The 20,449-nt window shown below is 39.0% G+C and overlaps 1 protein-coding gene across 3 annotated transcripts in view; it reads right to left on the bottom strand.

Annotated features, from left to right (window-relative positions):
* LOC147000136 (cytochrome P450 2C40-like) overlaps window positions 1-20,449 on the bottom strand; it is a 50,961-nt gene that overhangs the window by 9,760 nt on the left and 20,752 nt on the right. For all 3 annotated transcript variants that reach the window (XM_085834142.1, XM_085834144.1, XM_085834143.1), the window contains one exon: window positions 7,424-7,565. In XM_085834142.1, coding sequence (XP_085690268.1) covers window positions 7,424-7,565 — 142 coding nt within the window. The remainder of the gene's footprint in view (window positions 1-7,423; window positions 7,566-20,449) is intronic.

Below are 20,449 nucleotides of genomic sequence, written 5' to 3'. Positions count from 1 at the left end.
TTCATTCCATTCCTTACTTCCTGGGTTTTATATTGTTATTTCTGATGGATATTTGGAAAATATGTCTTTGCAAAACACAGAGATGTTTACAGTTCAATACAATCTGGGTGGTAGATTCAGTTGTTGATACTCATGAAAGGGTGGAAAGACAGAGCTTTGAGACTATTCAACATTGCCAGTTTTCTACTTTCATCCTCTTCATTATTCTTCCTATGTCAACCATTCAATGTTCTTTACATATGGATTTCTTTTAGTTTAAAAAAAATTCTAAGATTTATGTGTTGGAAACTCTTACCAGAAGGGGGAAGTTATTAAGAGAATAGTGGGCAGAGCAGCCTCTGTTTCCCAACCTGATTTTCTATTTAAAATTATTAGATACAAAGAGGTACCCTTAGGGACACAGGAGAGGCACAATATGTATTTGCTATTGTATAGCAATTCTTCAAGCATATAAGCCCTAATCATCTTACAGAATCTCGTCCCTGCCCCGTGACGATTGTATTATTCTTGTATTATGAAGGATTCTGTTGTTTACTGTTGTCTTTATTTGCTAGTCTAAATAAACAAATTCTGTCTTATAATTCTGCTATTGTCATTTCAGCGGATATTGGCAAAGGATGGAAGGCATATTTCATAAATGTGAAACACCTGGTTCTATTTAAAAATAAAATTTTACAATACTGTTATTTGTAACATGAAATTTTGGTATATTTGCAAAAATATTGTTCATCAGACTTTTTTTATTAGACAATTTCTTCATTTACATTTCAAATGCTATCACCAAAGCCCCCTATACTGTCACTGCCGCCCTGTTCCTCAACACACACACTCCCACTTCATGACTCTGCCATTTCCCTGGATTGGGATATATGATCTTTGCAATACCAAGGGCCTCTCCTCCCATTGATGGCCGAGTAGTCCATCCTCTGCTACATATACAACTAGAGACATAGCTATGGGGGGGGGCGCTACTGATTAGTTCATATCATTGTTCCACCTATGGGATTAGAGACCCCTTTAGATCCTTGGGTACTTTCTCTACCTCCTTCCACTGTGTTCCATCCAATAGAAGACTATAGAAGACTAAGCATCCACTTCTCTTTGCCAGGCATTGGCATATACTCACAACAGAGAGCTATGTCATGGTCCTGTTAGCAAAAACGTTCTTGCATATGCAATAGTGTCTGGGTTTGGTGGTTGTATATGGGATGGATCCCCGGGTGGGGCAGTCTCTGGTTGGTCTTTCCTTCCATGTTAGTTTCAAACTTTGTCTCTGTAACTCCTCCATGGGTATTTTGTTCCTCATTCAAAGAAGGAATGAAGTATCCAGATTTTGGTCTTTCTTCTTCTTCAGTTTCATGTGTTTTCCAAATTGTATCTTGGGTATCCTAAGTTTCTGGGCAATATCCACTTATCAGTGAGTACATATCAAGTGTGTTTTTTGTGACTGGGTTACCTCACTCAGAATGATACCCTCCAGATGCATCCATCTGCCTAACAATTTCATGAATTCATTGTTTTGTTTTGTTTTGAAATTTACACAAAGAAAGTTTATTTTTCTTCATTCTATTTCTTAATTAGGTATTTTCTTCATTTACATTTCAAATGTTATCCCAAAAGTCCCCCATACCCCCCCCCCCCACGGACTCCCCTACCCACCCACTCCCATTTCTTGGCCCTGGCATTCCCCTATACTAAGGCATATAAAGTTTGCAAGACCATGGGGCCTCTCTTCCCAGTGAAGGCCGACTAGGCCATCTTCAGATACATATTCAGCTAGAGACATGAACTCCAGGGGTACTGGTTAGTTCATATTGTTGTTCCACCTATAGGGTTGCAGACCCCTTTATCTCCTTGGGTACTTTCTATAGCTCCTCCATTGGGGCCCTGTGTTCCATCCAATAGCTGACTGTGAGCTTCCACTTCTGGGTTTGCCAGGCCCTGGCATAGCCTCACAAGAGACAGCTGTATCAGTGTCCTTTCAGCAAAACCTTGCTGGTGTATGCAATGGTGTCAGTGTATGGAGGCTGATTATGGGATGGATCCCTGGATATGGCAGTCTCTAGCTGGTCCATCCTTTTGTCTCAACTCCAAGCTTTGTATCTGTAACTCCTTCCATTGGTGTTTTGTTCCAAATTCTAAGTAGGGGCAAAGTGTTCAAATTTTGGTCTTCCTTCTTCTTGAGTTTCATGTGTTTTGCAAATTGCATCTTGTATCTTGGGTATTCTAAGTTTCTGGGCTAATATCCACTTATCAGTGACTACATATCATGTGAGTTCTTTAGTGGTTGGGTTGCCTCAGTCAGGATGATGCCCTCCAGGTCCATCCATTTGCCTAGGAATTTCATAAGTTCATTCTTTTTCATAGCTGAGTAGTATTCCATTTTGTAAATTTACAACATTTTCTGTATCCATTCCTCTGTAAAGGGAAATCTGCGTACTTTCCACCTTTTGCATATTATAAATAAGGCTGCTATGAACATAGTGGAGCATGTGTCCTTGTTACCAGTTGGAACTTCTTCTGGGTAGATGCCCAGGAGAATTATTGCCCGGATCTGCCAGTAGTAATATGTCCAGTTTTTGAGGAACCGCCAGACTGATTTCCAGAGTGGTTGTACCAGCTTGCAATCCCACCAACAATGGAGAAGTGTCTCTCTTTCTCTACATCCTCGCCAGCATCTGTTATCAACTGAATTTTTGAACTTAGCCATTCTGACTGGTGTGAGGTGGAATCTCAGGGGTGTTTTGATTTGCAATTCCCTGATGATTAAGGATGTTGAACATTTTTCCAGGTGCTTCTCAACTATTCAGTATTCCTCGGGTGAGAATTCTTTGTTTAGCTCTGTACCCCATTTTAAATAGGGTTATTTGATTATCTGGAATCCATCTTCTGGAGTTCTTTATATACATTGGTTATTAGTCCCTTTTCATATTTCAGATTGGTAAAGATACTTTCGCAATCTGTCGGTGGCTTTTTATCTTATTGACAGTGTCTTTTGCCTTACAAGAGCTTTGCAATTTTATGAGGTCCCAAATCTCGATCTTACATTACAAGCCATTGCAGTTCTGTTCAGGAATTTTCCCCCTGTGCCCATATCTTCAAGGCTTTTCTCCACTTTCACCTCTATAATTAGAAGTGACTCAACCTTTATGTGGAGTTCATTGATCCATGTAGACTTGATCCTGCATCCCTGGAATGAACCTTACTTGATCATGATGGATGATCATTTTGATATGTTCTTGCATTCGGTTAGCGAGAATTTTATTGAGTAATTTTTTATCAATATTCATAAGGAAAATTGGTCTGAAGTTCTCTCTTTTTGTGGGATATCTATGTGGTTTAGGTATCAGAGTAATTGTGGCTTCAAACAATGAATTTGGTAGAGTACCATCTGTTTCTATTTTGTGGAAAAGTTTGGGGAGAACTGGAATTATGTCTTCTCCGAAGGTCTCATAGAATTCTGCACTAAAAACATCTGGTCCTGGGCTTGTTTTTGGTTGGGAGACTATTATTGATTGCTTCTATTTCTTTAAGGGATATCGGACTCTTTTGGTCATTAATATGATCTAGATAACTTTGGTACCTGGTATCTGTCTAGATTTTTGTCCACTTCATCCAGGTTTTCCAGTTTTGTTGAATATACCTTTTTATAATAGGAACTGATGGTGTTTTGGATTTCCTCAAGTTCTGTTGTTATGTCTCCCTTTTCATTTCTGATTTTGTTGATTAGGATACTGTCCCTGTGCCCTCTAGTGAGTCTAGCTAAGGGTTTATCTATCTTGCTGATTTTCTCAAAGAACCAGCTCCTGGTTTGGTTGATTCTTTAAATGGTTCTTTTTTTTTCCACTTGGTTGATTTCAGCTGCGAGTTTGATTATTTCCTGTCTTCTACTTCTCTTGGGTGAATTTGCTTCCTTTTGTTCTAGAACTTTTAGGTGTGCAGTCAAACTGTTAGAATATGTTCTCTCTAGCTTCTTTTTGGAGCCACTCAGACCTATGAGTTTTCCTTTCAGTGTGTACCATAAGTTTGGGTATGTTGTGGCTTCATTTTCATTAAACTCTAAAAAGTCTTTAATTTCTTTCTTCATTTCTTCCTTCACCAAGGTATCATTGAGTAGAGTGTTCTTCAGCTTCCATGTGAATATTGACTTTCCATTATTTATGTTCTAATTAACGATAATCCTTAGTCCATGGTGATCTGATAGAATGCTCAGGATAATGGGAACATTTTTGTATCTGTTGAGGCCTGTTTTGAGACCAATTATATGGTAGATTTTTGAGAAGGATCCATGAGGTGCTGAGAAGATATATCCTTTTGTTTTAGGATAAAATGTTCTGTCAATATCTGTTAAATCTATTTATTTCATAACTTCTGTTTGTTTCAGTGAGTCTCTGTTTAGTTTCTATATCCAGGATCTGTCCATTGATGAGAGTGGTGTGTTAATGACTCCCACTATTATTTGTGAGGTGCAATATGTGCTTTGAGCTTTCCTATAGTTTCTTTAATAAATGTGGCTGCCCTTGCATTTGGACCATAGATATTCAGAATTGAGAGATCATCTTAGAAGATTTGACCTTTGATGAGTATGAAGATCCCCTCCTTGTCTTTTTTGATAACTTTGGGTTGGAAGTCAATTTTATTCGATATTAGAATGGCTACTCCAGCTTGTTTCTTCAGACCATTTGCTTGGAAAATTGTTTTCCAGCCTTTTACCCTGAGGTAGTGTCTGTCTTTTTCCCTTACGTGGGCTTTTTGTAAGCAGCAAAAGGTTGGGTCCTGTTTATGTAACAGTCTGTTAGTCCATGTCTTTTTATTTGGGAATTGATCCCATTGATATTAAGAGATATTAAGGAAAAGTAATTGTTGCTTTCTGTTATTTTCGTTGTTAAAGTTTGGATTCTGTCCTTGCGGATGTCTTCCTTTAGATTTGTTGAAGGATTACTTTCTTGCATTTTCTGGGGTGTAGTTTCCATCATCCTGTTTGTGCTTTCCATTATTATTCTCTGAAGGGCTGGATTCATGGAAAGATAATGTGTGAATTTGGTTTTGTCATGGAATACATTGGTTTCTCCATCTATGGTAATTGAGAGTTTTGCTGGGTATAGTAGCCTGGACTGGCATTTGTGTTCTCTTAGGGTCTGTATAACATCTGTCCAGGATCTTCTGACTTTCATAGTCTCTGGTGAGAAGTCTGGTGTAATTCTAATATGTCTGCCTTTATATGTTACTTGACTTTTCCCCCTTACTGCTTTTATTATTCTATCTTTATTTAGGGCATTTGTTGTTCTGATAATTATGTGTCAGGAAGAATTCCTTTTCGCGTCCAGTCTATTTGGAGTTCTGTAGACTTATTGTATGCTCCTGGGCATCTCTTTCTTTAGGTTAGGGAAGTTTTCTTCTATAATTTTGATGAAGATATTTGCTGGCCCTTTAAGTTGAAAATCTTCATTTTCATGTACTCCAATTATTGGTAGGTTTGGTCTTCTCATTATGTCCTGGATTTCCTGGAAGTTTTTGGCTTAGGATCTTTTTACATTTTGCATTTTCTTTGATTGTTGTGTCTATGTTCTTTATGGAATCTTCTTCATCTGAAATTCTCTCATCCATCTCTTGTATTTTGTTGCTGAGGCTCAAATCTATGCTTCCTGATTTCTTTCCTAGGGTTTCTATCTCCAGAGTTGTCTCCCTTTGGATTTTCATCGTTTCTACTTCCATTTTTAGATCTTGGATGGTTTTGTTCAATTCCATCACCTGTTTGGTTGTGTTTTCCTGTAATTATTTAAGGGATTTTTGTGTTTCCTCTTTAAAGTCTTCTACCTGCTTCACAGTGTTTTCCTGTAATTTCTTCAGAGATTTTTGTGCTTCCTCTTTAAAGTCTTCTACCTGTTATTAGTGATCTCTTATATTTCTTTAAGTGATTTATGCATGTCCTTCTTAAAATCCTCTACCAGCATCATGAGATATGATTTTAGATCCAAATCTTGCTTTTCCTGTGTGTTGGGGTATCCAGGGCTCGCTGTTGTGTGTGTAAATGTTTCTGATGATGCCCAGTGGTCTTGGTTTCTGTTAGTAAGATTTTTTTCATTTGCCTTTCGCCATCTGGTAATCTCTGGTATGTTGGATGTTCTAGCTGTCTCTGGCTGGAAGTTGTTCCTCCTGTGATTCTCTAGCTTCTGTCAGCACTCCTGTGAGAACAACTCCTCCTGTGTCCCAGTCGCAGAACACTCTCTGCAAGCAAACTCTTCTCTTTCAGGAAAGGTACACAGAATTCTGGAGCTCAGATCCACCTCTTGATTCCTAAGGTCAGAGAGCTCCCTGGAGGCCAACTCTCCTTTGTCAGGGAATGTGTCCAATGGTCTGGGTCTCAGCTCTGTCTTCTGACTGAGGATAAAGGCCCAAAGAGACCCTGTCCAAGAAGCTTTGTTGCTTCTGCTGCCCATGTGCTTTCCTGAGTAGAATGGTCTCAGTGATCATAAGGTTCTGGGTGTCCTAGGGCCTGCCTTTGTCCTTTGACCCCATTGCTGCTAGCACAAGAACCTCTGGGTTTTTTGAACTGATGCTGTGTTCCACTCACCAGTGATCTCAAGATCCCAGGTGTGCTAGAGTGCCTGCAGTGTGGAGACTCCTCTGGGAACCTTGGGGCCCTCTGCTGAGATTGCACCCAAGATGGCACAGGGGTGGCACGGACCGAAACAAATGCCAGCCACTGGTCAGGCAGTTGTTCTTTGTTACTGTCCCTGCTAGAACAAAACACTCTGGGTTTTTTGGAACTGATGTTGCATTCCACTCACCAGTGATCTCAAGATCCAGGGTGTGCTAGGGTGCCTGCAGTGTGCAGAGCCCTGTGGGGACCTTGGGGGTCTCTACTGAGATCACACCCAAGATGGCATGGGCTCATCAGACATTTTATAGAACATGAGAAAACTCTCTATTCTCTAAATTTGACACCATAACCTTGACATCAAGGGAAATCCAATTATAATGAAACAAAAAATGTAAAATGCTTCACAGAATAAAAAAAATTCCAAGGAAATTGCTTTAAATATTGGACCTTATTTTATGCTTTAGTGAGCTGAGTTTTCTTTTATGTACCCCAGAATTAGATTTATCACAATGAAGAAAGTAACTGCAAGAATTCATCTGCTATGAAGGCTTGAATTGGAGGAAGAAGCATAATGCAACCATGGCCCAATATATGCTCTAGATGCTTAGAACAGACCACCTGCCAGAGAACTCAAACAAAGTACTGGCCTTGATGGCTTTTCAACTGCTAAGGTATCTTCATTTACTTAGTCAACATTTTCATTAAAGCCAATGGGACAGAAAGTTGAATACTGACATTTTGAATAACAATGTGCAGGACACAATCTGCATTATCCTAGCAACTTTTAGGAATGCTGTGCTTCATTACCTGTATTCTTACCTGTGACATGTGTGTGCTTCATCAAGAGCAGGAGAGCAAATCTCATCGTTGTGCTTAAGGACTGTGTCCCACCAAAAACCAGATCAGTCACTAATGTTGCCAGGTGTTCAATGGTATAGTCCATGTGCTCAATGCCTTTTTTCTAAGAACAGTTTAATACCATTATCTGATAAATATTGTCTTTGCACAATCAATTATAATTGAATAGACAATTTTTGACAAATACATATTGTTGATAACACAGAATCTAAAATGTTCATCAGTGGCAAAACATTTATACCATTTCAGAGACTGTGGTGTAGATGGTCTAAACTTCATTTTCCACACTTATTTTCCCAGTTTGTCAAAATTGCATTCTGAAGATTATGTTCTTAAGTTTTGTGTGTTTGTGTGTGTGTGTGTGTGTGTGTGTGTGTACAATGGATAATCAGTCTACAGAAAATATGAAAAAAGCTAATTTTGTTTGTTTTCTAGTCCTACAACCTGTATTCTAGTCTTACTGCATGTAAGAAAGATTTATGTTTCATCTCACCTGAACATAAAGAGACACATTTATTCAAAGAAAGCCTACACAGTAAACATTGTAAGAATATTGAAAGGCACTTGACTCTAAAGCTTTATATCTCCTTCACTATATCAATATTGGGTTAACAATGAGTTTCTTTGTACCTGACTTCTAGAGATCCTTTATATTTTTAAGGCATCCATATCTAAACTTTCCCTTATTGGTTAGGAAGCACAATTTGATTTAGTAAAAATAGGAAAGTTGGAGCCATTATCTTAGCTGCTTCAAGTCTGTATGAAATTTTTCCTTTAATTTGTTCTCAAAGTTTTTTATGGACAAACAATAGCTGCAGGCTCTGCACAAAGTTCAAAGTTTATAAACAATGTGATGAATCCCTCCTAGCAAAATTATTTATGTTCACAGGCAGTACAACTAGGCTACACTCTATATGAAAGGCAATTATCAATATGATCTTTATAAAATGTAAGGGTTGATAACTTATATGTTAAAAAAATTCTAAATCACAAAGACAGAACATGACACATTTGTGATATGCAAAAGATAAAGCAGAGAAGGAGAGGAATGCAGGTGACAAAGCTGCAAAGATGATATGCTACAAGATTGTCAACAAGGTTATAGCTTTAAATGTTAAGGCAGGAGCAGAAATAGAACATAATTATTTTCTAACCGTCATCTCGATATCATGATCCCTAGATGGCCTTCAGGGCATATAATATTTTATAACCAACATGAGTAAAAGCACTAGCATTCTCTGTATTCATACCAACATGACAAAGATACTCATCTCCCTTTGTAATGTAGCTCCACAGATTATTCTAACTATAAATGTGGCATTTATGGCTTGAAAACATCTTCAATAAACGGTGCTGGTGAAAGTGGGGTCTGTATGTAGGAGAATGAGTATAGATCGATATTTATCACTTTGCACAAAGCTCAAGTCCAAATGGATCAAGGTCTTCAACATAAAACCAGATACATTGAATATTTTTTTGGTTCTTTTTCTATTGATGTATTTTATTAATTAGATATTTTCTTTATTTACATTTCAAATGTTATTCCCTTTCCTAGTTTCCTCTCCCAAAGTTCCCTATCCCCTTCCCCTCCCCCTCCCCCTGTTCCCTGGCTCACCCATTTCCGCCTCCTGGCCCTGGCATTCCCCTATACTTGGCCATAGAACCTTCATAAGACCAAGGGCCTCTATTCCTATTGATGGCTGACTAGGCCACCCTTTGCTACATATGCAGCTAGAGACATGAGTTCCACCATGTGATTTCTTTGATTGAGTTGGCTGACAAAAGCCTGATACAGCGGTCTCTTGAAAGGCTCTACCAGCGCCTGGCAAATACAGAAGTGGATATGCACAGCCATTCATTGGACAGAGCAATGGGTTCACAATGAAGGAGCTAGAGAAAGTACCCAAGGAGCTGAAGGGTTTTGTAGCCCCATAGGAGGAACAACAATATGGATCTAATCAATACCCCCCCAGAACTCCCTGGGACTGAATCACTTTTTATTAATCATTTTATTTGTTTACATTTTAAATTTTATCCCCCTTTCCAGTTTCCCATCTGCCAATTTTCCATTCTATTCCCCTCTATTTTGTCCCAACTACGGTGTACCCATCTATCCCCTGACTCACTCCTCACACCTTTGGAGTCCCTCTTCTCTGGGGAATCAAGTTTCCACAAGACAAAGACCCTCCTCTCCCACTGATGTGAGATGAGGCAGTCTTCGGGTACAAATGTAGTGGGACCCTAGGAACAGCTCATATATACTCTTTGGTTGATGATTTAGTCCCTGAGATTTCTAAGGGGTCCTGAGAATTGATACTGTTGTTCTTCCAATGGGTTTGCAATCCCGTTCATCTCCTAAAGCTTTTGCCCTGACCCTTCCATTATGGTCCCCAGGCACAGTCCAATTGTTGGCTGTGAGCAACTGCATTGGTCTTAGTCAGGTGCTGGCAGAGCCTCTCAGAGGACAGGAATACAAGGTTCCAGTCTGTAAGCACATTATTTTTAGTAGAGGAAGGCTACTGATTTGGTTGAAGTAATTTTATATTCAGTCAATTTGTTGAAGTTACTTATCAGGTTTAGGAGTTCTGTGGTGGAATTTTATGGTCACTTAAGTATACTATCATATCATCTGCAAATAGTGATAGTTTGACTTCTTTTTTTCCACTTTGTATCCCTTTGACCTCCTTTGGTTGTCCAATTGCTCTGGTTAGGAAGTCCAGTACTATATTGAAGAGGTAGGGAGAGAGTAGGTAGCCCTCCAGAGACTGCCCCACCTTGGTATCCATCACATATACAGAAGCCAAACCCAGATAACATTGTAGATGCCAAAAAGTACTCAAAGGAGCCTGATATAGCTGTCTCCTGAGAGGCTCTGTCACAGCCTGACAAATAGGCAGATGTAGGAGTTAGAGAAAGGACTGAAGGGGCTGAAGGGGTTTGCAACCTCATAGGAAGAATAACAACATCAAACAACCAGACACCCCCCATCCCTGCCAGAAGTCCCAAGACTAAATCACCAATAAAGTATGTAGCAGATGATGGCCTAGTCGGCCATCAATGGGAGGAGAGGCACTCAGTATTGAGAAGATCATATGCCCCATTACAGGGGAATGCCAGGGACAGGAAGCGGGAGTGGGTGAGTTGGGGAGCAGGGTAGGCAGAGGATATAGGAGGCTTTGGGTATACCATTTTAAATGTAAATGAAGAAAATATCTAATAAGAAACTGCCTTAATGAAAATTAAAAAAAAAAAAAGAGTACACATGGAACAACCTATGACTCCAGCTGCATGTGTAGCAGAGAATGGCCTTGTTTCAGGCATCAGTGGGAGGAGAGGCCCTTCCCCCTATGAAGTCTTGATGCCTTAGTGTAGGGGATTGACAGGACAGGGAAGCAGGTGTGGGTGCAGAGGTGGGGAAGCACCCTCATAGAAGCAGTGCTACGTGAGATGGGATAGGGGTTTTTCTGGAGTAGAAACTAGAAAAGGATCTAACATTTGAAATGTAAATAAGTAAAACATCCAATAAAATGATAATAATAATATTAATAATAATAATAAAAAGTTTTCCCTGCTTTCTCTATGTCCTAAACTTGTGCTCTTCTCCTGCTCTCCTCCTGCTTTTGCTCTCTCCCATTGCTCCCAATGCTCTTACTTCCAATTTGCTTTACTATGAATGCTTTAACTCCCCAGGCCTTTGCAATTTAATCTTCCCAGTCTTTTGTAACATTTCTAGGAGAGTAGATCACATGGTTATTCCAAGTACTCTAATTATTTTTTACAAAAGTTCACTAGATATTCAAACATAAATTCATATCATGAATTGAATAAGTTTACAAAAGTGAATTTTTAAAAGCATATCTATTAAAAGTAGTTATCTAATAAACATTTATTATCTTTCACAAGATGAATAGGTTCATTGAAAGTTAAAATCCATACATTTTGTGACTATGGTATTATTAAAGTTTTGTATAGATAAATCCAGCCAATTTTGTATCTTCTGTCCTTGCACTTAATATAAATCCTTGCTTTCCTTTATTTCCTAATATCATTTTAGGAATTCTTATAGAATCTTCATTAAGTATTAAGAAATTATCCTTTTGTATCTAGTACCTCTATAAAAGAGTACAACTTTGTTGTTCTACAGAGGGGTGGATTAATACTTAGTTATATATATGAAAAGCAAATTAATATCAAAAAATTTTCCTCAAATGAAATCTTCTGCTCTTCCGGCCTGACCAGCACCTGGGTAGCTAGGGCGCAGGGTCGGATGACAGTCGCCAGCTACCCACAACACCCGCCATAGGATCTTAAGATTTCTGGTGAGTGGAACACAGCTTCTGCTCCAATCCAATTGCACGCAGGACCTGAGATTGCATTAGTTAGGGAAGCAGAAAACTGGCCTGAGTAGGGCCACAGGCCTCTTCTGGCCGGACCAGCACCGGGGTACCTAGAGCGCAGGGTCGGCTGACACCCGCCAGCTACCCACGACACCTGCCACAGGATTTTGAGACTTCGGGTGAGTGGAACACAGAGTCTGCTCCAATCTTTAAACAGTGACAATGATAACAACTAAACCCAGAGATTACCAGATGGCGAAAAGTAAACGTAATAATCTTACTAACAGAAACCAAGACCACTCACCATCATCAGAATACAGCACTCCCACTTTGCCCAGTCCAGGGCACCCCAACACACCGGAAAAGCTAGACACGGATTTAAAAGCATATCTCATGATGATGGTAGAGGACATCAAGAAGGACTTTAATAACTCACTTAAAGAATTACAGGAGAACATGGCTAAAGAGTTACAAGTCCTTAAAGAAAAACAGGATAACACAATCAAACAGGTAGAAGTCCTTAAAGAAAAACAGGATAACACAATCAAACAGGTAGAAGTCCTTAAAGAAAAACAGGAAAACACATCCAAACAGATGATGGAAATGAACAAAACCATACTAGACCTAAAAAGGGAATTAGACACAATAAAGAAAACCCAAAATGAGGCAACACTGGAGATAGAAACCCTAGGAAAGAAATCTGGAACCATAGATACGAGCATCAGCAACAGAATACAAGAGATGGAAGAGAGAATCTCAGGTGCAGAAGATTCCATAGAGAACATCGGCACAACAATCAAGGAAAATGTAAAACGCAAAAAGATCCTAACTCAAAACATCCAAGAAATACAGGACACAATGAGAAGACCAAACCTACGGATAATAGGAGTGGATGAGAATGAAGATTTTCAACTCAAAGGACCAGCAAACATCTTCAACAAAATTATAGAAGAAAACTTCCCAAACCTAAAGAAAGAGATGCCCATGAACATACAAGAAGCCTACAGAACTCCAAATAGACTGGACCAGAAAAGAAATACCTCCTGACACATAATAATCAGAACAACAAATGCAATAAATAAAGATAGAATACTAAAAGCAGTAAGAGAAAAAGGCCAAGTAACATATAAAGGCAAGCCTATCAGAATTACACCAGATTTTTCACCAGAGACTATGAAAGCCAGAAGATCCTGGACAGATGTTATACAGACACTAAAAGAACACAAATTCCAGCCCAGGCTACTATACCCAGCCAAACCCTCAATTAACATAGATGGAGAAACCAAAGTATTCCACGACAAAACCAAATTCACACATTATCTCTCCACGAATCCAGCCCTTCAAAGGATAATAACAGGAAAAAACCAATACAAGGACAGGAACCACGCCCTAGAAACAACAAGAAGGTAATCCCTCAACAAACCTAAAAGAAGACAGCCACAAGAACAGAATGCCAACTTTAACAACAAAAATAACAGGAAACAACAATTACTTTTCCTTAATATCTCTTAATATCAATGGACTCAACTCCCCGATAAAAAGACATAGACTAACAAACTGGCTACACAAACAAGACCCAACATTTTGCTGCTTACAGGAAACTCATCTCAGAGAAAAAGATAGAAACTACCTCAGAATGAAAGGCTGGAAAACAATTTTCCAAGCAAATGGTATGAAGAAACAAGCTGGAGTAGCCATTCTAATATCTGATAAGATTGACTTCCAACCCAAAGTCATCAAAAAGGACAGGGAGGGGCACTTCATACTCATCAAAGGTAAAATCCTCAAAGAGGAACTATCAATCCTGAATATCTATGCTCCAAATACAAAGGCAGCCACATTCATTAAAGAAACTTTAGTAAATCTCAAAGCACACATTGCACCTCACACAATAATAGTGGGAGACTTCAACACACGACGTTCACCAATGGACAGATCATGGAAACAGAAACTAAACAGGGACCCAGTGAAACTAACAGAAGTTATGAATCAAATGGATCTGGCAGATATCTACAGAACATTCTATCCTAAAACAAAAGGATATACCTTCTTCTCAGCACCTCATGGTACCTTCTCCAAAATTGACCACATAATTGGTCACAAAACAGGCCTCAACAGATACAAAAATATTGAAATTGTCCCATGCATCCTATCAGATCACCATGGACTAAGGCTGATCTTCAATAACAAAATAAATAATAGAAAGCCAACATTCACGTGGAAACTGAACAACACTCTTCTCAATGATACCTTGGTCAAGGAAGGAATAAAGAAAGAAATTAAGAACTTTCTGGAGTTTAATGTAAATGAAGCCACAACAAACCCAAACTTATGGGACGCACTGAAAGCATTTCTAAGAGGAAAACTCATAGCTCTGAGTGCCTCCAAAAAGAAACTAGAGAGAGCACACATTAGCAGCTTGACAACACACCTAAAAGCTCTAGAACGAAAGGAAGCAAATTCACCCAAGAGGAGTAGACCGCAAGAAATAATCAAACTCAGGGGTGAAATCAACCTAGTGGAAACAAGAAGAACAATTCAAAGAATCAACCAATCGAGGAACTGGTTCTTTGAGAAAATCAACAAGATAGATAAACCCTTAGCCAGACTCACTAGAGGGCATAGGGAAAGTACTCTAATTAACAAAATCAGAAATGAAAAGGGAGACATAACAACGGACCCTGAAGAAATCCAAAACACCATCAGATCCTTCTACCAAAGGCTGTACTCAACAAACCTGGAGAACCTGTACGAAATGGAGAAGTTCCTAGACAGATACCAGGTACCAAAGTTGAATCAAGATCAGGTTAAAGATCTAAACAGCTCTATATCCCCCAAAGAAATAGAAGCAGTCATTAATAGTCTCCGAAACAAAAAAAGCCCAGGACCAGATGGGTTTAGTGCAGAGTTCTATCAGACCTTCAAAGAAGATCTAATCCCAGTTCTTCACAAACTATTCCACAAAATAGAATCAGAAGGTACTCTACCCAACTCATTCTATGAAGCCACAATTACTCTGATACCTAAACCACAAAAAGACCCAACAAAGATAGAAAACTTCAGACCAATATCCCTTATGAATATTGATGCAAAAATCCTCAATAAAGTTCTTGCTAACCGAATCCAGGAACACATCAAAACAATCATCCATCCTGACCAAGTAGGTTTCATCCCAGGGATGTAGGGATGGTTCAATATACAGAAATTCATCAACGTAATCCAGTATATAAACAAACTCAAAAACAAAAACCACATGGTCATCTCGTTAGATGCGGAAAAAGCATTTGACAAGATCCAACACCCATTCATGATAAAAGTCTTGGAAAGATCAGGAATTCAAGGCCCATACCTAAACATGATAAAAGCAATCTACAGCAAACCAGTAGCCAACATCAAAGTAAATGGTGAGAAGCTTGAAACAATCCCTCTAAAATCAGGGACTAGACAAGGCTGTCCACTTTCTCCATACCTATTCAACATTGTACTTGAAGTCCTAGCCAGAGCAATTCGACAACAAAAGGAGATCAAAGGGATACAAATTGGAAAAGATGAAGTCAAAATATCACTTTTTGCAGATGATATGATAGTATACATAAGTGACCCTAAAAATTCCACCAGAGAACTCCTAAACCAGATAAACAGCTTCGGTGACGTAGCTGGATATAAAATTAACTCAAACAAATCAATGGCCTTTCTCTACACAAAGAATAAACAGGCTGAGAAAGAAATTAGAGAAAAAACACCCTTCTCAATAGTCACAAATAATATAAAATATCTTGGCGTAACTCTAACTAAGGAAGTGAAAGATCTGTATAATAAAAACTTCAAGTCTCTGAAGAAAGAAATTATAGAAGATCTCAGAAGATGGAAAGATCTCCCATGCTCATGGAATGGCAGGATCAACATTGTAAAAATGGCTATCTTGCCAAAAGCCATCTACAGATTCAATGCAATCCCCATCAAAATTCCAACTCAATTCTTCAACGAATTAGAAAGTGCAATCTGCAAATTCATCTGGAATAACAAAAAACCTAGGATAGCAAAAACTCTTCTCAAGGATAAAAGAACCTCTGGTGGAAGCACCATGCCGGACTTAAAGCTTTACTACAGAGCAATTGTGATAAAAACTGTATGGTACTGGAATAGTGACAGACAAATAGACCAATGGAATAGAATTGAAGACCCAGAAATGAACCCACACACCTACGGTCACTTGATCTTCGACAAGGGAGCTAAAAACATCCAGTGGAAGAAAGACAGCATTTTCAACAAATGGTGCTGGTACAACTGGTTGTTAACATGTAGAAGAATGCGAATCGATCCATTCCTATCTCCTTGTACTAAGGTCAAGTCTAAGTGGATCAAGGAACTTCACATAAAACCAGAGACACTGAAACTTATAGAGGAGAAAGTGGGGAAAAGCCTTGAAGATATGGGCACAGGGGAAAAATTCTTGAATAGAACAGTAATGGCTTGTGCTGTAAGATCGAGAATTGACAAGTGGGACCTCATGAAACTGCAAAGCTTCTGCAAGGCAAAAGACACCATCAATAAGACAAAAAAACCACCAACAGATTGGGAAAGGATCTTTACCTATCCTAAATCAGATAAGGGACTAATATCCAATATATATAAGGAACTCAAGAAGGTGGACTCCAGAAAGTCAAATAACCCCTTTAAAAATGGGGCTCAGAACTGAACAAAGAATTCTCACCTGAGGAATAGCGAATGGCAGAGAAGCACCTGAAAAAATGTTCAACATCCTTAATCATCAGAGAAATGCAAATCAAAACAACCCTGAGATTCCACCTCACACCAGTCAGAATGACTAAGATCAAAAATTCAGGTGACAGCAGATGCTGGCGAGGATGTAGAGGAAGAGGAACACTCCTCCATTGTTGGTGGGATTGCAAGCTTTTACAACCACTCTGGAAATCAGTCTGGCGGTTCCTCAGAAAATTGGACATAGTACTACCGGAGGATCCAGCAATACCTCTCCTGGGCATATATCCAGAAGATGTCCCAACCGGTAAGAAGGACACATGCTCCACTAATTATAATAGCCAGAAGCTGGAAAGAACCCAGATGTCCCTCAACAGAGGAATGGATACAGAAATTATGGTATATTTACACAATGGAGTATTACTCAGCTATGAAAAAGAATGAATTTATGAAATTCCTAGCCAAATGGATGGACCTGGAGGGCATCATCTTGAGTGAGGTAACACAATCACAAAGGATCTCACACAATATGTATTCACTGATAAGTGGATATTAGCCCAAAACTTAGGATACCCAAGATATAAGATACAATGTGCTAAATGCATGAAACTCAAGAAGAATGAAGACCAAAGTGTGGAAACTGTGCCTCTTCTTAGAATTAGGAACAAAACACCCATGGAAGGAATTACAGAGACAAAGTTTGGAGCTGTGATGAAAGGATGGACCATCTAGAGAATGCCGTATCCAGGGATCCATCCTATAATCAGCTTCTAAACGCTGACACCATTGCATACACTAGCAAGATTTTGCTGACAGGACCCAAATATAGCTGTCTCTTGTGAGACGATGCCAGGACCTAACAAACACAGGAGTGGATGCTCACAGTCAGCTATTGGATGGATCACAGGGCTCCCAATGGAGAAGCTAGAGAAAGTACCCAAGGAGCTAAAGGGATCTGCAACCCTATAGTTGGAACAACATGATGAACTAACCAGTACCCTGGAGCTCTCTTGTCTCTAGCTGCATATGTATCGAAAGATGGCCTAGTCGGCCATCACTGGAAAGAGAGGCCCATTGGACTTGCAAACTTTATATGCCCCAATATAGGGGAATGCCAGGGCCAAAAGAATGGGAATGGGTGGGTAGGGATGTGGGGTGCGCTATGGGGACTTTTGGGATAGCATTGGAAATGTAATTGAGGGAAATATGTAATAAAAATATTAAAAATTAAAAAAAAATCTTCTTACCCTAGCCCAAAGAACCAAAACCCCCATAGGATTACAGTTCATGGTAGAACAATCTTAGGAAGATTACATGCTAACTTTTAACTTCTCCAAAATGGCTCCTGGCAATTTATAAAATATAGTGTTACTCAACTGTTCAAAATGATTAATAATGTTTATAAAATAATTGTGTGTAGAATACTTGGAAACTATATAGAAGGTCACTGTAATATAATCATGCACAATGTTCAAGTCAGCTTCATTACAGCGATGTAACACTTCTAGCAAGATATAAATAGCTTTGATCTCCAAATTATGCAGACTTATATGTAATGAAAACTGCCGTACACATGGTATAAGAATTTAGAAATAAAATGTAAAGGATCTTATTGCTATTAAAATATACACTATCTTTTGTAAATTTTAATTTTTTTCACAATAGCAAATATGAAATTACAGTTTGAAGGAGAAAGCTCATTATTGGAGATGTGTACACAGAAAAGAAAAACATACCATCAAGTAATATCTGCACAGATATTCATAGGTAAATAACTAAGAGAGCTCTAAGGTAGAAATAATTCAAAGATATATGAATGATATATAAGTGCATTGTAGTTTCCATGCTTGTAAAATGAAGTTTGTTGTATCAGAAAAAGATAGTACAGAAAGAAGTTGGCAGATGAAGGATAATCTCTAAAGATTACAAGCTTGTCTGCTCCTCTGAATACACCTTAGTCTGAAGGCCTCCCAGGAGTTCTACTGCACACAGGGCAGCCAACAGGGGACAGTCCCAAACAGCTGCAGCAGATGAGAATCTTTATGAGGTACAGTGGACTTGGGACTCATCACTCCTCACACCCCTGGTTCTCCAAATTCCACTCCCCTTCTAGCCTGAACCTTCTGCAGGAGCATACTCTCAGCTTGCCTGCTCCTCTGAAGAAATCAGAGTCTCAAGGCTTCCCAGGAATTCCACTGCTAGCAGGACAATAGACAACATAGGCTGAAGGCCAGATAAGAGTTCCACTGCATGCATGGCAACAGACCACATAGACTGAAGGTCTCACAAGAGAACAGGGCACAACAGCTGAACTGCCCTTTTAATGACCCATCAGTCTGAAGGCATCCCAGGACATCTGCAGCCACCAGGAAAACAAATCAGCAGCTTGAATGCCTCTTGAAGACACCACATTCTGAAGACCTCCCTGAAGAGCCATTGTAGCCAGGGCAACAGGTTGATGGCATACATTCCCCTTTGAAGACCCCACAGTCCAAAAGCCTCACAGGAGGTCTGCTACAGCCAGAGCCATAAGTCTGCCAGGAGACCTGCAGCAACCAAAGGACACAGGAGGCAGCCTCCAGACAGACACATCCAGACCACCTAACACCAGGAATAACAAGATGGTGAGAGTTAAGCACGAGACCATAAGCAGCAGAAGCCAGTATACTTGAGAACAATCTGAACCCACTTCTCCTACCATGGCAAGCCCTGGATACACCCAAACACCTGATTATCAGGAAGTTGACCTAAAATCCTATATCATGAAGATAATATAGTCCTTTAAGGAGGATGTAAATAATTCACAATACATGAAAACGTGTAAACAGGTAGAAACACTTAAAGAGGAAACAAATAAATCCCTTAAAGAAAAAGAGGGAAACAAAATCAAACAGGTGAAAGAATTGAACAAAGTGGCCAAAGCCCTAAAACTGAAAGTAAAAACAATTAAGAAAACAAAATGGATGCAGCCCTGGAAGTAAAAAACCTAAGAAAGATTTTAGGAACTACACATATAAGCATCACCGACAGAATACAAGAGATAGAAGAGAGAATCTCACTCATAGAAGATACCTTAGAAGATATTGCCACAACAGTCAATGGAAATACAAATCATAAAATACTCATGAACCAAAAAAGATCCAGGAAATCTAGGACACAATGAAAGGACCAAACCTAAGTATAGTAGGAATAGAGGACAGCAAAGATTCCCAGCTCAAAGGACCCACACACTCATTTAACAAGATCATAGAAGAACACTTTTCCACCCTAAAGTAAGAGATAGCCATATATGTACAAAAAGCCTACAGAACACCAAATGGATTGGACAAGAAAAGAAAATCTTTTCATTATATAGTAATCAAAACACTAAATGCACAGGACAAAGAAAGAATATTGAAAACTTCAAAAGAAAATGGCCAAGTAACATATAAAGGCAGGCCTATGAGAATTACACCAGACTTCACAACAGAGAAAATTAAAGCCAAGAAAGCCTGGAAAGTAATTACACATATCCTAAGAGAACATGAATGCCATGAATATTATACCCAGAAACACTGTCGATCAACATCAATAGAGAAACCAAACTAATACAGGACAAAACAAAATTCAAACAATATCTATCTACAAATCCACCCTACAAGGATTCTTGAAGGAAAAATCCAAAGCAAGGAGGGTACCTACACCAAAGATAAAAAACAAGATATTAATCATCCCAATTAATTTTTACAAGAAAACCAAAATGAGAAAATCACTTATATATAAAGCTATCTACAATAACAAACATACTAGGAATTAACGATCATCTAAATTTAATTCTCTCAATATCAATGGATACAACTCCCCTATAAAAAGATATAAACTAACAGAGTAAATACCAGACAGTTTTAGTGCAGAATTTTATTTGACCTTCAAAGAAGGCCTAATACAA

Source organism: Mus caroli, unplaced genomic scaffold, assembly GCF_978045245.1.
Source record: "Mus caroli unplaced genomic scaffold, Mus_caroli_1 scaffold_20, whole genome shotgun sequence".
NCBI lineage: Eukaryota > Metazoa > Chordata > Mammalia > Rodentia > Muridae > Mus > Mus caroli.
The sequence above is the reverse complement of the archived record's forward strand: the minus strand, read 5'-3'. Positions and strand labels throughout refer to the sequence as shown.